The sequence below is a fragment of the Manis pentadactyla genome, chromosome 2 (assembly GCF_030020395.1).
Source record: "Manis pentadactyla isolate mManPen7 chromosome 2, mManPen7.hap1, whole genome shotgun sequence".
In the NCBI taxonomy this organism is placed as follows: domain Eukaryota; kingdom Metazoa; phylum Chordata; class Mammalia; order Pholidota; family Manidae; genus Manis; species Manis pentadactyla.
The window spans coordinates 79,448,639-79,470,899 of record NC_080020.1 but is presented as its reverse complement, the minus strand read 5'-3'; the positions used below and the strand labels follow the sequence as shown (position 1 = coordinate 79,470,899).

At 41.4% G+C, this 22,261-nt stretch overlaps 1 protein-coding gene across 2 annotated transcripts in view; it reads right to left on the bottom strand.

Annotated features, from left to right (window-relative positions):
* Nucleotides 1–14,251: 14,251 nt before the first annotated feature.
* Nucleotides 14,252–22,261, bottom strand: part of SERINC5 (serine incorporator 5) — a 119,568-nt gene continuing 111,558 nt past the window's right edge. For both annotated transcript variants that reach the window (XM_036914168.2, XM_036914167.2), the window contains 3 exons: nucleotides 21,566–21,605; nucleotides 20,773–20,917; nucleotides 14,252–18,752 (listed from right to left, as the gene is read on the bottom strand). In XM_036914168.2, coding sequence (XP_036770063.1) covers nucleotides 18,605–18,752; nucleotides 20,773–20,917; nucleotides 21,566–21,605 — 333 coding nt within the window. In that variant the 3' untranslated portion in view covers nucleotides 14,252–18,604. The remainder of the gene's footprint in view (nucleotides 18,753–20,772; nucleotides 20,918–21,565; nucleotides 21,606–22,261) is intronic.

Here is a 22,261-nt window from a genome sequence, read left to right as displayed (position 1 = left end):
GTCCCCTGTACTTATTTTCAGGGAAATCTAGGGTTCTAAGACATAAAGTGACAGATTAGTTATTTTTAGTAATGTAAATTGTTCACACAAGTTCTAATTTGTGTGATAATAAGAGAGAAATTTCAGTGAAGGCCACAGGAGTGTTTTTGTGGAACCTCAGGTAGGAAAGCATCTGGTCCACAGGAAAATCTTAGAACCAGATTATGGAAAAGCCACCAGAGCTCTCTCACTATCTTGTGTCTTATCTCAAAAGCTTTCTTTATCTCAACTTACTGTAAACAGGCTTCTTTCTCTGTTTCTTTGGTCCATATGGCAGAAAACATGACCATGGACAAGGCCTGTGTTTAATGGTGCTTGTTTAGCCACCTGCAGAGAGGCAACTCTCTCTCTCTGTCCTGATTCCAAGTTCCAGGGAAAAGGACATAGATCAGACCACCTTGCATCAAGTGCCACCCTAGGATAATTCACCCACTAGGTCTCCAGACCCCTAATCCAGGTGGTGAATGGCTGTGAACAGTTTTGTTTAAGAAAATGGCAATCAGGAATCCACCCCTGTAACCCTGTGGAAGATCAGGTTGGGTAGGGGATAGTTCCCAAAGAAAATGTAGATGAGCAGGAAAAAAGGGGTTCATTCCATTCCTGATGGCTCAGTGATACAATGGTTATGTGGTGTTAGACTTTGCACCTCCCAGTATTTCAATCTCACTAACCAATGCGGTCTAGTAACTGGTTTCCTTGTGAAGGCACTCCCCCAGCTATTCATTTAACAAACAGCAATTTCACATCTGGCAGTATGCTAGGTAGTAGGTACACAATAGTGAAAAATCCCATAATCTCATTCACCACATAAATGGAAAAATCACGATACTACAAAAAGTATTATGCTCAATCTATAACCCAAATCAGATCAGGGGTTGGGCTGAGGAGAAGGCTGTCAAGAAATGCGTCCTAAAGAACACAACACCTGAAAGGAATCTTGAAAATTAGTGAGGTTGCTAGAAATAGGGGAAGAGTGCACAGAAGCAAGGTTCATTGTTATGGAAAGGCATTTGGGGGAACCAAAAGCAGAGTTGACACGAGGTCCATGTACTGGGTGAGAGTACTGGGTGGTATACTGGAAAAGGGGACAGAGACAAGATCTTCAGGGGCTTGAAAACCATCAGTATACGGTGAAGGTAATAGGCTTCCTGCAGAGGAGGGATCTAGATGACTTGATTTACATTCCTGAAAGGTCACCATGGCTGTTAATAGATTGGGGTATCTGAAGTTGGAAAGACCCAGTTGAGCAATTGTGTGGTAACACTGGAGTTCATAGGTGATCTGACACAGAGGCCTTGGAGATGAGGAAGAGCAAACTGACTCAGAGGATGTCACGAAAAGGCCGTGCAGTGTGTGGGGTGATGAACAGAAGATACACAAATAAACTTTTACTCCAAATAATGGAAGAAAGATTGAAAGAGAGGTTGATTCTATTCACCAGAATCACAAGCCTGACTCATGAGCCTACTGCAGACCTAGCCTAAAGTCCAGTTCAGAGAATTTATTTCAGCGAGGAGGAGCTTCTGAGTCATCTGTTAATGTGGTCTTGTGGGTTTTCTAGTCTCCATGGGACAAAGAGGAAAATGTGGTCTTGTGGGTTTTCTAGTCTCCATGGGACAAAGAGGAAAAAAGAACACTTCAGGATCATCATGAAAAATCAGTTAAATACACTGCAAAGCCGAAATGGTGGAGGTGGGAGGAGAACCGAAAATCCAGTTTAGTCTCAACCACATAGTAGAACTGGGACAGAAACAACCAACTAGGCAGAGATCCAATTTGGATTATAAAAAGCTAGTTCATTAGTAAGATCAGTACTGACTGTAAAATCAGAAGCAAATGAAGAGTCAATTAAGCACAAAAGTTTTGCTGTGATGATATGCAGTGGGATACAAACTGTACTAAATACAATGTTTCCTGCCAAGAAGAAATAAAATCTTCCCTGGTGGAAAAGTTAGAATTTCATGACATCAGCCAGATAAACACAAAAGAATGTATTTTGTAATACAAGACATCTCTAAGCCACCATGAGACTATGCTCTCCCCACCCAAATAACCAACATCCATCATTTACTGATTCATTTATTTATCAAACACTTTCCTTTTCACAGCTACATTCTTTCTAAGTGGACAGGTTGAATGGAGATATACCTAAAACATAAGCATATATTTTTTCCTTCAGTGTTGTGAGATATAGCCTTCTAAAGCACTGTCTTACATATACCATCCCTCCTAAATTAAAAACAGTAAATTACTCATTGCCATTTTGTCTAAATAATATGTATTGATTTTAATCTGGCTACAAAATAAATTTAGTATAATTGTTTAAATTTTTTAATCTGGCTACAAAAGAAATATATATTCATAGTAGAAATATTCAAAGAAAATTTAAATCACCATAATTCCAACACCCACAAGCAATCACTTCCATACAATAGGACATATTGACAACATATGTGACAGGAATAAAAAGCAAATAATAAATATTTTTAAAGATGTCCTTATTCCCCATTATGGTAGACTGTATTATTGTTCAAAATATTTGCTGCCTCATCTTTGGGGAGGCTAATACTTTCCTGCCTCATTGCATCAGCCTTGGGTATGTGACCTGTGTGGCTCTCCCTTATGGAAGGATTATATATCCCCACATTGTTGGGGGGGTGACCATAGGGCTTGATTTTGATCAGTGCAATGACAACAGAATTGGTATGTGTCACCTCTGAGCAGAAGCTTTAGGAGTCACCCTGTGGTTCTGCCATGCTCTTTTATCCATGAGACCTATATAGGGGAGGACATATAATTTCCCTTCTGTACGTTTAAGTTTTAGCCTGGGGCTCCTATTTTAAAAAACAACACAGAACAGAAGTTTACTGGCATGTTGTAGGGGAAGGAAAATAATTTTTTACTCTACCCTTCTGAGCTCTTAGGTGAGACTCCCATAACAAAGACAGATTAACAAGAGAAAAACAAAAGAAGTGTATTAACATGTTTACCTCAGGTATAATGGGAGATACACAGGGGAAAATGAGTAACTCCTTGAAGTGGCTTAGAATTCAGACTTAAATACCATCTTAATAGGGAAAGGGGGAGGGGTATAAGTCTCTTCAGGGAAAGTGGATGAATTTTAGGAAAGGTGATTGGGCCCTTAGAAGAATAGATGGTAGGTATAATAGTTTGTGACAGTTAGTCTGGATATGACATTGACTTCTAGTCTCCTCTCCTAAGATAACAGTCAGTCCTCCCTGGTTCATGAAATTCCTCAAGAGGGTATTTATGACAACTGGATTCCTTTTGGAAGATCTGTCTTTAGGCAGATATAAGAAGTTTAGAGAAAGTTCTTCCCTACATTTGCTGTTTTACAAGTATCTAAGCTCAAAATAATCAATATGCCCAAATGGCATGTTTTGCTACCCATTGTTCTATACCTCATGTATATATAGGAGATACCCAAGATAAAATGAGTAACTCTCAATAGTGGCTTAGGACTCAGGCTTAAATAACATCTTCAGTTAAAGACAAAAGAAAGAAGAGTGCTGGGGAGACCAGTTATGAAGTGGTAACCAGGAAAAGCATGGTAAACAAGAGTAGGGTGTGTTATGCAGATTTAAGTCACTGCCTTCTCTATTGATAAGGGTCCAAAGTGGTCTCCAGGGATTACATTTGTCCTTCCTGGTAGAGAGGGAAGGAGGAATTCCTTTGTAAGTTTATGTCTTCCAAACAGGAGCAGGGCAGAGAGCTTTATTGGTATCTGCTTCTCAATTGCCTTCAACTCAAAATCATCCTTATGCTGCGTGGAATGTTTTGGTATGACATTCCACCCATCATCAGCAATGTCTCAGAGAGAGGCTGCTGTATGAGCCTGGCTCCCAGAGTGAAGAGAATTAAGAGCAGAGTTACAGACTGCAACTGACACATGCATGAGTGATAACTGAACTCTAGTATGTTAAGGCTCCTGGGCCCAATTTCAATGTGTGTATTGTGAGGGGAGGTGGGGGGTGGGACTGTCCTTCATGCAGGATACCAAGCAATTCAACACCAGCGGGGGTCTGAGAATTCAGCTCACCTCTGACACTGTGCCTGGGAACAGCACCAGATTTCACAGGTTAAAGAGTTCAGTCCTATAAGACTGCCCTCCACACCCCACTCCAGATGCCAGCTGCAAGCCCCAGGCTGTTACCTGTGCTTCTGACTGACCAGCTACAGATTGAGATTCCCAAAATATCCTCCTTAGGTTTGGCTGATTTGCTAGAGAGGCTCACAGACCTCAGGAAAATATTTACATTGACCAGCTTAATAAAGGATACTAAATAAATAAATAAAGTTAACAGCCAGATGAAGAGATACAGAGGGCAAGTGTCTGTTCTTGTGGAGCATGGGGCCTGGCTTTGTGGCACATGGAAGCTGTCTCAGGCAGGCAGAGAAAACAGGAAGAAAAGGGGTAAAATGCTGTTTCCATGTTTTTTTGTGAAGTCTGTATTACAGAACCATTATTAACTAAGTCACTGGCCATTGGCTGATTCAACCTCCAGCCCCTCTACCCTATCTCCTCCCTGAAGATTGGGGACTGGCGGCTGAGAGTTCCTACCCTCCAGTCACATGGTTGGTGCTCCTGGCAACCAGCCCCTGCCCTTGAGTGGGGTACAGATGTTGCCTCATTAACATAACAAGACACCAGTTTCACCTTATGGCTCTGAAGCATTTTCAGGAAACTTGGGTAAAAACCAAATATATCTGAGAAGCATATTTTGGTCATCTGAATGATCAAATATTTATTTCATGTAAATCATTATATCACATTCAGTCATTGTAAACCACTGTAACTTCTGGAGTCACTTGTTAACACAGCATAACTTAGTCTACACTGACTGACAACATGCCCAAAGTGTCAACTGAAGTGAGAACTTTTATGCATTGAAATAAATAAGTTGCCTCAACGTACATTTTATATATGTAAATTATATATTTAAAAATTAAGTTATAAGCCTTTAAATGCATGTTATTTTATTTACAAATTGATGAATTTTATGTATTTAATTTTCTAATTTGTTTTTAATTAATGCCTAATTGGCTCATAAATTTGATAAAATACATTAAATGTTTATCAAATGTTTTTAATTGTTTTAGAAATTTTCCAACTACAATCTAATTTTAACATAGTTTTCTCAAACCCTTCAAAAGCCAAAAAAAAGCACTCATCTTTCTGTAGAAAAATAACTTTCTAAACATTTAAAACACACTTAATCTAAAACATTTAACCTTATAAATTTTGTAAATTATAATAGTTTAAACATTTATTTAAAACTTAACTACCTGTATCTTCTTATTAACTTTTATTATTATTATAGCCAAACTCATCAGAATCTCTTTGCTCGCCTTCTCACCTTAAAAGGTAGGAAAATACACACAAAAATACTGTAACAGTTACAAAACTTACATCTAGATAAAATTCATTTCCAGACAGGCTTAGCATGTCATCAAAGGGTCTTCAAAAGTATTCTTCTCTTCTGGCAATAACAAGATATTTTGGACCCTCATATTTCCTGCCTTAAAATATGCAGTGTCTTCTCTCCAGTAAACCCTGAGCCCTTTCTTGGTCTTCTGCCTCGAAGGTAGATAAGATGGATCTGCAAAGTAGCTCCATAGGTCAACAGGAGAAAAGTCAGAAATTCACAGTAACCTTTGGCTTGACATCCTTTAGATGCTGGACCAAAATCCTGGGTGTTTAAAATACTGAGGTCCAGTCTCTGTTACTCAAAGGCAATTCCCTACTAATAAAATTGTTATACAAATGGAAAAGCCAAGAGAAAGCTTTATAGATGAAAAGGAAAAATTGACCTAAAAGGGAAGGTGTAGGGAAAACAGAAGTTCCATGGCCAGGATCCTCATCTGATACTGCTGTGTACGTGCAATGAAGCAATACTTGCCCCACTGTGTAGTGCACGCTCACATACCCGTTACCGATATTAGCCATATCTGCAGGTGTTGCTGTGAGAGTTCCATCTGGTGCTCAGGGCAGAGAGAAGCAAGAGAGAAGAGATCCTAGAGAAGAGAGTGAGAGAGCAGGAGAACAGAGAGCAGAGCCTGGGGCAGAGATGGAGGCAGACTGGATTCTAGAGCTCGAACTGCCACTGTGAGAATGAAGCTTGGTATGAGTCCCTTTTTACCCCCAGTGTTCCACCGTCATTATTTGGTCTCAGTGAATTCATACTGAACTTGTCTGGAGCTGTTAACCCCCTCTGGCCCGGAGCTACAGAAGGTCTTAGGGGATTAGGAAGGGTAAAGAAGAGAAAAGGAGATGGGAAAGGGGAGTGGGGAGAGAAGTGAAGTTTGGCAACCTCTGTAAAAACAATTGCTTTTAAGTAAGGATATTAAGAAAAGAGTGCCTCTTCTCTTCATGTGTACAATGAGGATTAGAACAGTACTTTCCATAGGATCATTGTGAGAATTGTGCAAGACATACACCAAGTGCTCAGTAAACATTTAGCTTTCATTATTAGTTTAAGTTGGACCTCTAGAACAAATTAGAACTGGGGACTGAGCACCATAGGAGATCCAGAAGCCCATTCTCTTACCCCCTCTTTTTCCCTTTCACAGCTGCTCCTCTGCATATCTGCTTTAATCCTTTATCTTTCAGCAATCTGGCTTTGTCCAAGCCCATAATGGATAAAACGGTCACAACATCTGTAAGTTTTTCAACTCCTCAGTTTAAGACAGCAGCCAGTCAAAGGTATACTTTCAGTTCCAAGTCCAAATTTTCAGGTGGAATGTCCATTTCTGGATATAGATGTAGCCATGACAGGAGAGTTGTATGGAAACAACATAGCTGCTTCTGCTATAACTTTAACAGTCCCAAAATACGGAGGGAGAAAAGCAGGGTAGGGATGCTGCTACAGGGACCCAGGGCAGGCTGCCCCAAATGTGCCACTTTGGTATGCTGATTACTTTCAAACTACTGGAGAAACAGCAGAAGCAGGTGAGATTTTCTGACACTCCCCCAGCTCACCCCTGCCCAAAACCAGGAAATAAATCTCCCACGTGAAAGGCACCGCTGCTGCTCCTGGAGGTAAAGAAACATGCTTATCACCAGAGAAAGGGAATTTAGAGTGGAGATAGTTGCATACACAAATCTTGTTACTTTTTAAAGTATTTACTACCCCAGCATAAATACTGTTTAGAATTCCTAATTCAAGACCCCAAATCTAAATTTTCTTTGTTCTGTCAATTCCTCATAGATTTATGTTTATTTGTCTAAAAGGTATAAAAGCTGTCTGTCTTGGTCATTTCTTTTGGCCTCCGTACATACGTTATTTAATTTTGTTTTTTTCCTCCTGTTAATCTGTCTCCTGTCAGTTTGATTCTCAGCCCAGCTAGAATGTGGAGGGGTAAAGGAAACTTCTTCCTCCCCAACACTGCTATGATGACAACAGATGAACATGTGGGCACATCTCTAAGTATGTGTGTGCATTTTGATGAAGACACACTTTAGTCAGGACCCTTTGGGCTCTCTTCTTGATTATGTCTGGACTCTGGCCTTTGGGTCTATCCTGTCCTTGCTGGGCCCTCACACCACAATCTTGGCATATTTCCAGACCCTCGATCTGATCATGTTCTTTACCTCCCACCTTGATGTGCAAGTCTTTGGCTTGCCTTCAGCAAGAATCTTGTTGGGTCAGTTTAGATGTCCCCTACCCTTGATGTCCTTGTAGTTTTATGTCCACTGACACCTTCCATCTGCTTCTTGGCTATAAAATTCCATTTGTCCTTATATTCAGAGATGAGCCTGTTAAAGAACAATTGAGGTATATTAGAAAACTTAAAGAGTTTATTTGAGCCAAAATTGAAATGGGCAGCATCCAGTCTAGCAGATAGGAAGGAGCTCCAGGGAGTTGCACAGAATGAGACTTTTGCCAGAAGGGAGCAGGAACAAGGAAATTAAACAAGGCAAAAAATCAGACTGGCTGTTACAATGTTACTTTCCTTCCTTTGAAGGATAGCAGGGTTCTATCAGACAAATTACAGAACTTGAGCTATGGGGTGATTCCTGATTAACTTGTTTATGATTCCATTTCTGGGAGAACTGAAACCATAATTAAGTCTCAGTTTGGTGACCTGAGGCTTAGCATAAAAAACTCCATTTTGAGCCTAATGAGACAGGGACCGTGGGTCTAGTGTTGTCAGAGTAGGGTGAGGGCCTCCAGAAAAAGCAAGGCAGGATATTTACAGTCAAAGCAATGTAACAATGTAAAGAAGTCCCTATCGAAGCTGTGTTCAGCATTATGCAAAGCCAAGGTCACACAAATTCTTTAGGGTAAAGATATGAGACTAGGAATACAGACATCTTCAGTGAGATCAGTTAAAGGTCAAAATGCCAGGAGCAGCTTGGCCTGGAATGTTTGAGTGTTCCGCAAGGATATCTGAGCATAACCCGAGACTTCATTGTAAACAGCCCTAGCAAACAGACAACAACCCAGCCCACCTTGAGGGCAGGGCAGGTGGTACAAGTCCACACCCTAAGCCCTCAGTTCCCCCAAATCCTCAACTGCCTATAAATCCCCTAGACAAATGCACCACCCCAGGCTCTCTTGTCTCCTCCTAGCATGAGCCAGGAGCTCTGTCCTCTCACTTTATTTCTAAATAAAAGCCTCTACCCTGGTTCTCCTACCTTGGGTGTTTGCTAAGTTCATTCTCTGACTCCGCAAACAAGAACCCCGGCAGCACTACAGTCTTGTTTTTAACAAGCCTGATCTCTCTGCCCTATTATTGCAATAGTCTCAAATACAGTCTTCTTTACTGTTTTAACATGTGTCCGTTTAACACATAGGATTTGGATCACACTGGAATACAGTTTTCTAAATTATTTTTCATTTAACTGAGGAGTCCTGACTAAAAAGTCTTGACATAAGCTACTCCATTTTATAAGTGACTTTATTTTATAAGAGACAGGTCATATCAAGAGGAAGTTACAGGAGTTACAAAAATTTGACCAACACAGTTACCAAAACTGGCCAGATGCTCCCAGCCAATAGAAAGAAGATAACTCACCCACCCAGCAGTCAAAATTCAGTAAAGGTCAGGTCGTATCTAGGCCCGCTCTGCGCGCGGCCCGTTCTGCACACGACCCCATTCCTGTGTATAAAAGGAGAATGAACTTATACTTTGAGGTCTCCACCTGCGAGTGCGAGACCCCAGCATGCTGGCTTCCCAATAAATGCTCTTGCTTTTTCATCCACGCGTCTCCCGGTTATTTGGAGGTCGATTACACGGACCCAACATAACAATACATCTGAACCCATCTGCAAGTCTGGGGATAGGAAATCCCAGGGCAAAATACCTCTAAAAACCAAAATCAGTCAAAGGGAGAAATAAAGTTTAAAATTCGTTTATTGCTTACAAAACTGCAGTCCGGCCCATCTCTCTCTCCTGCTCCAGCAATAGCAAAACTGGCCTTCCCCCTCACCTCTCAGATACAAATGAGCCCTCTGTTGCCCAGGTAATTGCCCATTGATATGGAGATGAACTTCTCCACCCCTGAGGAAAGATGCAAATGAACTAAAGCCATACTTCTTTCCACCTCTAAACGCCTATTGATATGGAGATGTACTAAAGCCAGGTGAGATATTCTGGAAATGTTACAATTTTACCCACACCATCCAGTGAAATATTTTTCAACACCAGTATTTTATTAGCTACTTATCATTTCAAGATGCAATAAGTAAAATGTGGCCTCAGGGTCAAGATTAAGGCCCTCTGTAAAGCCCTCAGAAAGATTTTAGAAAGTGCTCCCCAAATCCTTCTGGCTAGCTAAAAGATTTTTAGAATGTGCCCCCTCATCTTCCAAGCCAGATGAAAGGGCTCTGCAAGAATAAGGTATTGCCATACAGCACTCTGACCCGCAGTCCAGAATAGAAGACGTGTACCTGAAAAGACTGGTGGAGATGTTTTTTATCTATTCTAGTGAATTGCCGTTAAGGTTCACAGAAAACACGTTTTTAAGAAAATTGAACAAAAGCACCAACAGCTTGCACTAAAAGGACCAGAGACAGTTCAAACTGTAGCCACTCCCAACCATTCAAGGGCAGGAAGCAGGCTGAGTAAACTAGCTGTAAATCAGGCCTCTGTGGGTGTAGACTTCAGAGAAAGACAAGATATCTACCTTCCCTGATCTTTATTTTTAGTATAAATCTTTTTTATTTTTTTTTGGTGTCATTAATATGCATTTACATGAACATTGTGATTACTAGATTCCCCCATTATCAAGTCCCCACCACATACCCCATTACAGTCACTATCAGCATAGTAAGATGCTATAGAATCACTACTTGCCTTCTCTGTTGTACTGCCTTCCCTGTGCCCACCCCCTACATTATGTCTGCTAATCATAATGCCCTTTTCCCCTTATCACTCCCTTCCCACCCATCCTCCCCAGTCTCTTTCCCTTTGGTAACTGTTAGTCCATTCTTGGGTTCTGTGAGTCTGCTGCTGTTTGGTTCCTTCAGGTTTTGCTTTGTTCTTACACTCAACAGATGAATGAAATCATTTGATACTTGTCTTTCTCCACCTGGTTTATTACACTGAGCATAATACCCGCTAGCTCCATCCATGTTGTTGCAAATGGTAGGATTTGTTTTCTTCTTATGGCTGAATAATATATTCTACTGTGTATATGTACCACCTCTTCTTTATCCATTCATCTACTGATGGACACTTAGGTTGCTTCCAATTCTTGGCTTTTGTAAATATTGCTGTGAAAAACATAGGGGTGCATCTGTCTTTTTCAAACTGGGCTGCTGCATTCTTAGGGTAAATTCCTAGGAGTGGAATTCCTGAGTCAAATGGTATTTCTATTTTTAGTTTTTTGAGGAACCTCCATACTGCTTTCCACAAAGGTTGAACTAATTTACATGCCCACCAGCAGTGTTACCTCCCCTGACCTTAAGTACAATGTGAATAGCAACAGTATAACACAATAGATAATGCCTTTCAAAATGGGGATGAGTGTATGTAAAAACCAGGGAAATCTGAATAAGGTTTGTAATTAAGTTAATAGTTTGATGGGGAGGAAGAAATTTTCTCTACTCTTCAAGATTCTTCTAAATAGCCTAAGAACTAAATTGACAATGAGACAGGAGAAAAAATCAAAGTTTAATTACATGTGGGCAGAGGCTCAGTAATAAAACTGAGACCCAAAGATAAGACCAAGACAGGTACTTTTTGTACCTTGTAGACTGAGACAATAGATCTGTGAGGAATTGACAGGACTTAGAAAACTTATGTTCAGGAGCTTCAGTTAGGAAATTTTAAACAGAATTTGGGCTAGGGTAGTAAATTAATAAAAAGCAATAAGGTTTATTTTTATATAGGCTTCTGGTTCTGAATTTCCCATCTTTAGTGATATGGATGTCTTTTTACCTCCTGGATGTCTCTTGACTTGTTACCTTTTATATAAGAGATTTACTTCATTTTCTGGAGACATAAGAAGGGGCATCTTGTATTAGGCCTTTCTTAAGTAACTTTTAATTCAAAATAATATGCCAAGTGGCACATTTTGGGGTGACCTACCCTTAGTCTTTACAGTTTCAAGAGTTTCTGACAGATCAAGAAAGGTAAGGACAACGGATTAAGCAACGTGGAGGATACTGATGACCCTGTGTTGTTCTGGATGGAGGGGGTTCCCCACTCTGGGCAAGCTTTGAAATTTCTAAGACTGAATAATGACAACAGAACACTGAGGGTAAAGAGGGGATAATACCAAACTTTATTCTCATGACAGTAGGTTGAGCGCTAGACTCTGTTCTGCCCTTCTGTCGCTGGCTCTTGTAATATTTCCAGAATACCTCACCTGGCTTTAGTGCATCTGCATATCAATAGGCATTCCTCAGGGATGGAGAAAGGTAGTTCATCTCCATATCAATGGGTAATTACCTGGGCTCCCAAGGGCTTATCTGAACCTGAGAGGTTAGGGGGAGGTCTTGCTTGCTTCTGCTGCAGCAGGAGAGAAAGACATCCCTGGACTGTAGTCTGTAAGCAAAAAAACGGGTTTTAAACTTTATTTCTCCCTTTGACCAATTTCGGTTTTAGAGGTATTTTGCTCCGGGATTTCCTCTCCCTGGAGTTACTCGGCTTCAGGCTATACTTCCCAGGTGCTGCCTCCACTGGTGGCTCCATCTCTGCTTCCTACTCCTCACTGCCCTTCCTCACGCCAGTACTTCTGTGACTGCCACTCACTCTGGTCGGCTCTACTGGCCAGTAAATAGCTCACTGCAAACAGAAATGGAAGGAGGCTAAGTATGTATACAATGGGCAATATTAGAATCAGGGGAAGTGAGAATCCTGGCTGTAAAATTTCCATTTTCCCTACACCCTGAAAAGCAGTTTCCAGAAAAGGTGTGTGTGAAAGTCCTACTGCAGCAAGTTCAGTTCACAGTGAAGGGAAGAAATTATGGCAATGGGAGAAGCATAGTGTTTGGACATTCTTAAATTTCCACACGAAAACAGAACAGATGGCACAACCAAAATCCCACTGACATTTACAACAAGAAGTCGTGAACCCTGAAGGGGTCAAGGGTAGGCCACCCCAAGATGTGCCCCTGTGGCATGCAGACTATTTCAGAGGGCCCAAAAGACTAAGAAACTGACCTGCCCACCTCCCTTAACTGCAGGGGAAGAATTTAGATGGAGGAACTATTCCTGGATGGGAGCCATGCCCTTGTAACTGCACCACATGACCTAGTGTGGCACGGAGGGAGGGGTGTGGGAAAGTCTGTTAAAATTCCTGTGTGCCACTATTTCTGTGTAGCCCATCAAGTATTTGTTTACCCAATATTTACTTGCACCTTTTTTTGAATTTCTTTTCCTTTGAAGTCTCAGAGCCCTCCCTACCCACTTCTGCTCGATTCAGGATGACATATGTATCTCATTGCCCATGACTGTCTTTGAAATCTAGGTCTATGTGTGTACCTAAGTAAGCTTTGCTTTCTTCTATTAATCTGTCTCACATCGATTTGATTCTTAGACTCATTAGAAGAGCAATGAGGGGTAGAGGGAAACTCTTCCTTCCCAACATCCCCAAAGCACAAGTGGGTAGGAGGAACCATCCAAAGCCAGAAGACCTGAGCAGTAATCAGCATATGTGGGAAGCAGCAGAAAGGAAAAAAAAAAATGGAGCAAATGACAAATTTGTAGAGGCAGAAAGAATAATAGTGGTTTTCAAGGGCTGGTGGGACAGGGCAATGGGGAGCTGCTGTGAAAAGAGTAGAGTTTCTACATTGCCAGATGTAGAGCTTTGGACATCAATCACAGAACAATGTTGGCTGTACTAAGTTACTAATTGTACACTGAAAAATGGTTAAGATGGTAAATTTTAGGTTATGTGACATAGTAAAAAAAAATTAAGGAAAATAATCTCACATAAAAATGATGAGAATTAAGATTAAATTCCATACAGATATTAAATGCTATGTCAGTTCACAAATGATCTAAAGACTCAATGCCATGTCAGTTGAGGAAATTGACAGGTTAATTCTAAACTTTAAAGGAAATGCAAAAGACATAGAACAATGAAATCTTGAAAACAAAGATGCTTGAAAAATGACCTGTAGTACCTTCTTTAAAGACTTCCTCTACATCTCCTATTTAAGGCAGTGCATGTCACTAGCTCAAGAACGGTTAAGGCCTGTTCGGATGGTTGGGGCCACACGGGCTTTCAGTGGTGAAAAGAAAAACACACCCTAGGTGGAGTCATTGCCCCCAGCCAGGGCAGCAAACCAAGAATTAGTTTCAATTAATCCCAGGAATGTGATGTGTTAACCATCTGAACTTTTCTGATCAGCACTAGTGAGGTAATCTGAATGATAAAAACCTTGCCATTCCCTTCTCTGCAGTCCTGGCCTGAAACAATCCCTTTTCTTTTGCTAGTAGCTTCTTGTTCCACCCTCCTGCCTATAAAAACCCTCCACTTTGTACAACTCCTGGAAGCATCTCTCTATTTGCTAGAGCGGATGTTGCCTGACTCACGAACTGCTTAATAAAGCCAAATATTCAAATTTACTATTTAATTTTGTTTTTTTACCAGTATTTTCATTCTCAAGAATCGAAACAGACTCAATAAAGTTTAGGAAAGAGCTGATTAACACCTGAAGGCAAGATCTTTGGAAAGCACCACCTTGAGGACTACAATTATAAACGCATTTAACAGAAGGGAATAAAAACAACAACACAGCTTTTAATTTTAAATTTTATTAAGTACAGAGTTAACAAGTTTTGAGTGTTCTACATAGGAAAAAGACTGCTCAAGTTCAGATGCTTCATAGAAAAATTAGCATTCAAGAAATGAATATAAACCCACAGTTGCCTTTATGACTAAAGGGAAAAAAATACCTATTTTAAAAGTTATCAAAACTCTAACCATATTCAAGACCATTATAAATTTCCAACAGTAGATTTACTACACACATTACATTTTCAAACTCTCATATAGCAAAACAGAACCATATAATTTGGCTATAGCTAACCGTTTCAGGAAAGTTAAAAAATTTGACAAAGTTATGACTAAAAAACTTTTGTAGAGTTTTTTGCAAAGTAAAAAAGAACTTAAAATCTTTAATAAAGGAAAAGAAAAAAATTCTCTTAAATTTCTTATAAATAACTCTCAAGACATATATTACACATCTGCTGGAAACTTTCTTTATCTGAGAATTTCCCAGGATCCTTCATTTCAAAGGATTAAAGAACTCTCCATCTTGCTCATATAAATATGATTAAACTCCTATAGAATTGGATTTGGACATACGCATTCTTAATCTACCCTACCCCAATTAAGCTTTTTTTGAAAGGATTTTGATTAAAACAAACAAACAAACCTCTTTGGTAAAAGCCAAATATTTCCCCCTTTCAAAAAGAATGCCTCTGCAAATGGTTTACTTAGGAAGATGAAAAAAGAGGGAGAGAGACAAATGTTTAATTCAGAAGATTATGTAAACAGCTCTCTGGTTCTGTGAAGTAGGTCGGTCCAACATTAGAAAGCCTATCTCTGCCTGAAATGTGACACTAGATTCAAGTCTGAGGCTTTACAAACATATTAAAGATGGTGGGAAACATGGCGGCCTTAAGAACAAAGCCATAGGGAGTTATTAGTCTATTAGCAAACTAAGGAGGCTATTATCCTACAGAGAATTCCATGAGCCAAGTGGCTACTGCCCTGTCCCTGATTAAGACGGGCCCAGTGTTCTTTCTGGATATGCAGGGTCTTAGCCTAAGGTCACAACTTTCTTAGCTGCACGTTAAACCCTCTTTCGTTTCTAACAGGAGGAGTAGGATGTGAATATACACCAAAACAAGATGCTACTTAGAAAGGCCGTCAAGAAAGGAAAATGCCAGGGCCGTTAAATACAGGACCCTCTGCAGGGTAACATGAAGCACCAGCAGTGATAAACTTCTGGCTAAAATTAAGTACTTACGGAATCTTAAGTAGGCAGAGGGTGACTACGTGGGTGGGGATGGGGAATGAACAGTACACGGGGGTCATCCGCAATGAAGGCACCTCAGAGGAACTGGAAATAAACCATGTGGTGTGGGAGTCCCCTTCAGGCCACTCCTGACAGGCTCCAGAACCTCAAGTCCCAGGGGCTTCACCAGCCCACCTGCACACAGTCCAACTACTCTACAAAAGAGCTCCAAGTACCTCTGGCGAACAATTCCTCCAAGCCACCTCCCAAGACACTCTGAGGACAAAAGCAAAACTAACCAGTATTATGAAAACTAAACCCAGGAGTAGGGACAAAATAGGGTTTCTGAAAGATTTTCATAGAAAAGTCTCTGGGCTTCAGCCAGGTGACACGTCTAGGTATATATGGCAGTTCTCCCAAAAGAAGCCCTTAGTGTTTTTACTCATGAAAATGAAGGGGGTGGTGGGGCGGAATTTCCAAATCAGATGAAAAGCACAGGGGAAATATACACACAGTTTTAAAAAATCTTCAGCTTCCATGCTAAGGAGTCTGACCAGCAGCTTCTGGGAATGCACTTTTTAAATCATGTATGAAAAGTTATAGGAAGCACAAAACTATTGTTTAACAAAGGTATCCGTCAATGTATTATGGGAACACTGTCATTAGAGCAACTCAAAGCAGTTGGCACCATATTTCCAGTTTCTTAAATCACAATAGAACAAAAATGTAGGTTCTTTAAACCTGTGAAAGTTGACTCATCACCTGAGTATTGTTTATTATAATAATCATTGAAGTCAACTTATGTATATGCCCTTAGTCCTCAGAGTATAACCACATCTCTTTCCATCATTCAGATTCAATTTTGAGAATAAAAATGAGTGACTGTAACTCTTCCTCTTATGTCAGACCAAATTCCACAAAGGAACTTAAGGCCCCAAACTATGACTTACGCAGCTTGGAAACTGGGTGGGCTGAAATGGAGGCTCTGAGGGCCCTGCTACTGGCATGAACAATCTCCTGGATGCTTCCCTGAGCTTCGTTCTACAGGGGCAGGGCACCAACAAAGGGCAGCCATGGAACACAGCCTTGTCGGTTAGATCTTGACCTGGGTCCAGTCCTAAAAGCCACACAGCTGGCTGCTGAGGCCAAACATGAAGCTAGTTACTAATACCATCCTGGCTCTTGATCGGTCTCTCCTTGGGTCTTTCCTAAAGCCAATCTCAGCTTATCCAGAGCCCCCGGCCCCACTCCAGCCGCTGCAGGGGCCCCTGCCCACACATCCCCATCCCCTCACCCAGTTGGCTGACCTGCAGGGCTCCCACACGCACAGGCTGAACAGGCTGAGTGGCGGCTATTCATCCTGGGACTCCAGTGATCTTTCAACTGCAGAGCTCCAAGAGCTCCTGGCCTCAAAAAAGCAATTTGATGAAGTTTACAAAACAAAAGCTTTCACGCAGACACAAAATGAGTGAGTGCCTTTTAAAAGGAATCACAAACGTTATAAATAAGGCAAGTTCCTAGAGGAATTCGTCCATTTTATTTATCGTCCTCCCTTTGTTTTCTTGGGTCCTTCCAAGAATGAAAGAATGAAGAATTTGACCTCCCCACACCAGCATTTTGGCACACTGCAGCCCAGCTTAGGTGGGACCCAATTCTGCCCAACCCATTCAGTAGGGCACAGACAGTGCGGGCCAGGTCTTTTCATTCTCACACCACCGTTGCCAGGGAGCTAGGGAGGATTCTTTGCATCCTGCATGAAATACAAACAGGAGCATCCCCACCACTGTGTCCACTGCGAGCTCTAATGGACTTTCCACTGAGAGAATTCTTCCTGACAGAGAACCTCAACACTGAAAATGGGTATCTTCTTGGGCAGCCACCTAAAGTCAAATCTATTATGAATGTTACAGTTTACAACATATATTTAGAAAGTTTCTGTGGATGATTTTTTATGGCTTAATTAAATAGCCCCACCACCCACCTTCTCCTGCAAGTACTATTTGGCCATATTTACAACTTGTATAATAGGCCTTATCTGGTCAGCGCTGTTTCAGAGCTGCTGGGAATCCTCACCTCGCAAATCTACTCCAAAAAACCATAACGGACATCAGCAGTGTGGTCACATTACAGATCTGGAAAACAAAAGCCCTTCTGCTTTTATAATTTTGAAGGCCTCGAGGTGGGAGAGAAACTGGCTGTCTTTAATAACTGAAAGAAGGATGCAGCAGGCTTCAGTCAAGAAGCAGCTTTTCAGGCAAGGTCCTGAAGTATTAATTATAATCTACTACACAAACAAGTAAGAACTATAGCCCTCCACTGCTTAGGCAAAGGACACAACACGAATACTATTCTATAATCATATGAATTATACCACAAAGAAGAGTCATGATTATCGCAGTCAGTCAGACAGGTAGTGATAATACAGTGGAGGACCACACGGGTGGATGGCAAATTGTGCTTTTTCACATTGCAAAGGTGCCGAACCCAGGAAGGGTGAGGGGACCTTTGGGAAGGGCAAGGGCAGAAAGTGAAGTCTGTGACTCCCAGCACCACAGCTTCTAAGGGAAATGTTTGGGGCCAGGAGGAAATAGCACAGGATAGAGTAGAAAGCAGGTGCTTCCTGCTGTACCCTATAAATACCAAGGAACTGTGAGCGGGGTCCTGCAGGCTGAGGGCTGTCCACAGAGCCCATTGAAGATGAGGAGCCTGCACTCTCTCAGGGGCTGAGGGGGCTCATGATTTTGGTGTGTTCTTCTATTCCAAGGGTAAGAATAACAGACCACAAAAGGTAAGTTTTTATGCTAAGATGGCATGCCCAAACTCTGTTTTGGTAAAAACATGCAGACAGAAAATTCTAGCCTATTATTCCAGTTCTTAGGGGTAAGACACATATAAAATGTATTATCTCTCAGGATCAGTTTGATTAAAATTTCAATTCTTCTGAGATAAATTGGTATGCTCTTTGAATTTCAGAATTAAAAAGCCTTTTCAGATCCACTCAAGTGAGCCAGGGGATGCTGGCTTTGCACAAAGCACCAATTACTGCTCAGATCCCTGGGCCACTTGTTCAAAGGCCACCCTGTGCAGCCTCCAGGCCTGCTGAACCAAGGGGTCTGCTCAGATCCTCACACGGAGAACTGCCGGGAGGGACAGCAGAGTGGAGCAACCAGTGTCCACAGGTACAACAGCACACAAATCCAACAGGAGGTCATCTTGACCCAGAAGATAGACCAGCTCCCACTGAAGAAGGTTTCAATGTTGGCACTTTCATAGCTGCAGGAACAAGAGACCCCATGATTAGAGCAGGAAGAGAATGAGCAGGAGAAGCTCTCTTCCACCAAGTGTCTCCCCACTTCTGCCCTCCCCCACCTTTCTTTTTTTCCTGACTCAATCCAGACCCATTTGAAGTGTTTAATTCAATGGCTTTTATTATGTTCACAGACTGTCTAACCCCCACCACTATCAATTTCAGAACACTCCTGTCACCTCAGGAAGAAGCCTGCACCCTTTTGCTGCCCTACTTTCCCTGCCTCCTCCCAGCCCCTGGCATTCACTTTTTATGAATCTACGTACTTTGTATGTAATCTACTTTCTGCCTCTATGGATTTGCCTATTCTGGACATTTCACATAAGTAGAATCATGTGGCTTCTTGTGACTGGCTTTTTTATGCAAATACTATTTTCAAAGTTCATCCCTATATAGCATGTGTCATTGCTTTATTCTTTTTATAGCTGGGTAATATTCCACCATATGGATATAGCACATTTCCTTTATCCATCCATCAGCTGATGGACATTTGGGTTGTTTCCACTTTTTTGGCTATTATGAGTAATACTTGCATCATCATTATTTGTGTACAGTTTTTGTGTGGACATATGTAGGCGTGTTCCTCACTCCACCTTGGGTATATAGTTAGGAACGGAATTGCTAGATCATATCATAACTCCGTTTAACATTATGAGGAACTACCAAACTGTTTTCCAAAGCAACTGCACTATTTACATTCTTGCCAGGAGTGTAAGAGGGTTCCAGTTTATCTGCATTCTTAACATCATCTGTTATTTTCTGCCTCATTGATTATAGCTCCCTCCTTTCTTTCTTAAGCTTCCTACAACAGGTTTATATTTTTCATTTTTTATTAGGGTATTGTTGATATACACTCTTATGAAGGTTTCATATGAAAAAACAATGTGGTTACTACATTTACCCATATTATCAAGTCCCCCCCATACCCCAATGCAGTCACTGCCCACACCAGGTTTTTCCAGGGATTCTCAAAGTATCACTGTGAAGCATTAGAAGCTTCCTCCCCTTTCTTCTGTGGATGTTCTGGAACAATCTCCTCAGTGAAGCCTTTCCTATCACTTGAGTTGAAACCACTACCCCACCTCCCAAACCTCATCAGGTTCTCCCTATTCCTTGTCCTTTTATTTTTCTCCCTAAAGTCATCACTCTCTGGTGCAGTGTATTTGATTTAGATCATGACCTGTCTTCTCCATTAGAATATCAGCCCTGCTACCTCTAACAGTGTGGCACTTAGGAGCCACCCAAACATTCAAACAAATAAAAAAGCACAAAAAGCCTAAATGTGTATCCTATGTCTGTCCCAAGCTATGACGAATTATAATCCAATAGAAACTCTGGGTAAATCAAAGAATAATCCAAAAAGAATCAAAACGACCAAGTGGTGACAGGGAAAGTCAGATCTATCATGTACTGCCAAGTTAAAAACAAAAACCCTCAAAGGGGAAAATATGTGTAATCAAATTTATGCTAAAAAATTACATAAGCTCGTTAAATGCATAGAAAAGGAATGAAAGGATACCTACCATATTGTTAACAATGATTAGGGGGTGGGGGTATAGGGGGTCACTGTTACTTTTCATACTTCCATGTCATTTTGTTTTTAAAAACATTTCAAACTTTTGTAAAAAAAAGAAAGACAATACAATGCACAGTAGAAAAGATGACGTTTTCTGTCTTAAAGCAGATGATTCAGTATTCCAAGTTCTTCCTCCACTACTATTGTACTCTTCAACACTGCGTATGTTCTGTTAACCTTCCATTGTCTTAAAGTAGCAGTAGGCACTGGTCATTTCCAGGGTTAAAAGCATGCTTACGGGCTATTAGGAACTTGGAACTCTTTCCATAAAGGTGAGTATACTGCGACTCAGGGGTTTAATTGACTCCAGGAGATCTGATCTGTGTCTCAGCACATAAAGAATAGGTCTTACCTTGATTTTTTAAAAGACTGCCCCTTCTAAAATGTCTTAGGCAATGGGCCACACTCACTTGAACCAGCTGGTGACAGTCATCATCACATAGAGGGAAGCCAAGAAGAAAACGAAGTGGAAATAGGAATAGCTATAGACAGTGCTTCTCTTCTCATCGTAAATGACCCTTGGTCCCTCCTTCATGTTCTGCTGCTCTTCAATGTCTGTGAACCACAAAGTGAGCATGAGCTCAGTGACTGAACACAGACACACTTCTGTTTCAGCCTCACTCAAACTAATCTCAGTCCCAGGGGCTGCTGAGCAGAAAAGATGGCAAAGCCAATTGTACCCTTAGGCAGTTTCACCTATGCCACAAACCCCAAAGCCCCACTCCACCCAGAACCTTCAACAGGATAAGTTACCTAATATCACCTTTATTTTAACATGGCAGAAGAGAGCTCTTAAAAACACAACACTTACATTATAAGCTCTAAAGAAAGTCAGAGAGCAGAGCAAGAGTTTTCAAGCCCACAGGATCATCCAATCCAAGAAAAATAAGCAAGTTGAAGGAAATAAATTTTCTAAATTTCATTCCTTTAAAAAATGTACTTGCTTCTGTAAATCTCACTGTATAATTTAACTTAAATATGAGCCAAAATATGGACTGATTCTTGCCTTCCAAAATACCAATATAAACAAACCCCAGTAACCCTTTGGGAAGAATGTGGAAAGCATATAAACAGTCAATCAGCTATAGAATAAAAATTTCCCCTATCATTCAAGTTGTGTCTGAATCCCAGACACCTACAGACTAGATAGAGCTATAGGTCTGCAGGCCACACGGATGCACAGAAGGGAAGTTCTTTACTTACCCTCTCCATTGGGGCCGAAGCAAAAACAGCACCGAGCAACCTGGGAGAGCAAAACCAACAGTCAGGTGGCTTGCTTTCTGCTGTCCTACCTCCACATCAGTAAAGCACTGAAGGCCCAGCTGACCCCATTTGAACTACACCCCAGGCCCTGCACTGCACATTTTATCCCGTCTGTAAGGTTTTGACTCAGCAACTCTTCTTCCCAGATGCTCCTGGTGCTGACGAAAGGAAATACAACAGAAATGGAGATGAGCCACCCAGATCCCTTTCAAAGGTGCTCACTTAGTGCTAACTAGGTGCTTCAAGTGCTGTGAGCAGTTTCAAGACAGCAGCTCCCAAGGCTTTGCCTCAGCTGTAGTCACCCTGCCCTAGAGCAAGCCCTTCCTGGGCAAACCACACATGACAACTGACCACTGCAGGGGGGTAAAGGCGCAGCCACTGGCCCCTGGGGGACAGCTCCGATGGGTCCTATCTGCTCTGGAGCACCTGTGGGGTTGGCAGAGGCTTGTTCAACCTACAGTGCCCTTCAACTTGATACATCCTCTGCTAACTGCCTCTTCTCCTTCCTTACTTCCATGATCCCCAATAAATACCCTGTACATCAATCTCTGCTTCGATGGCTGCTTCTGGAAAACTCAACCTGAAACATCAAGTGAACAAGACAAGATTCCCACTCTAACAGAGCTCCATTCTGGT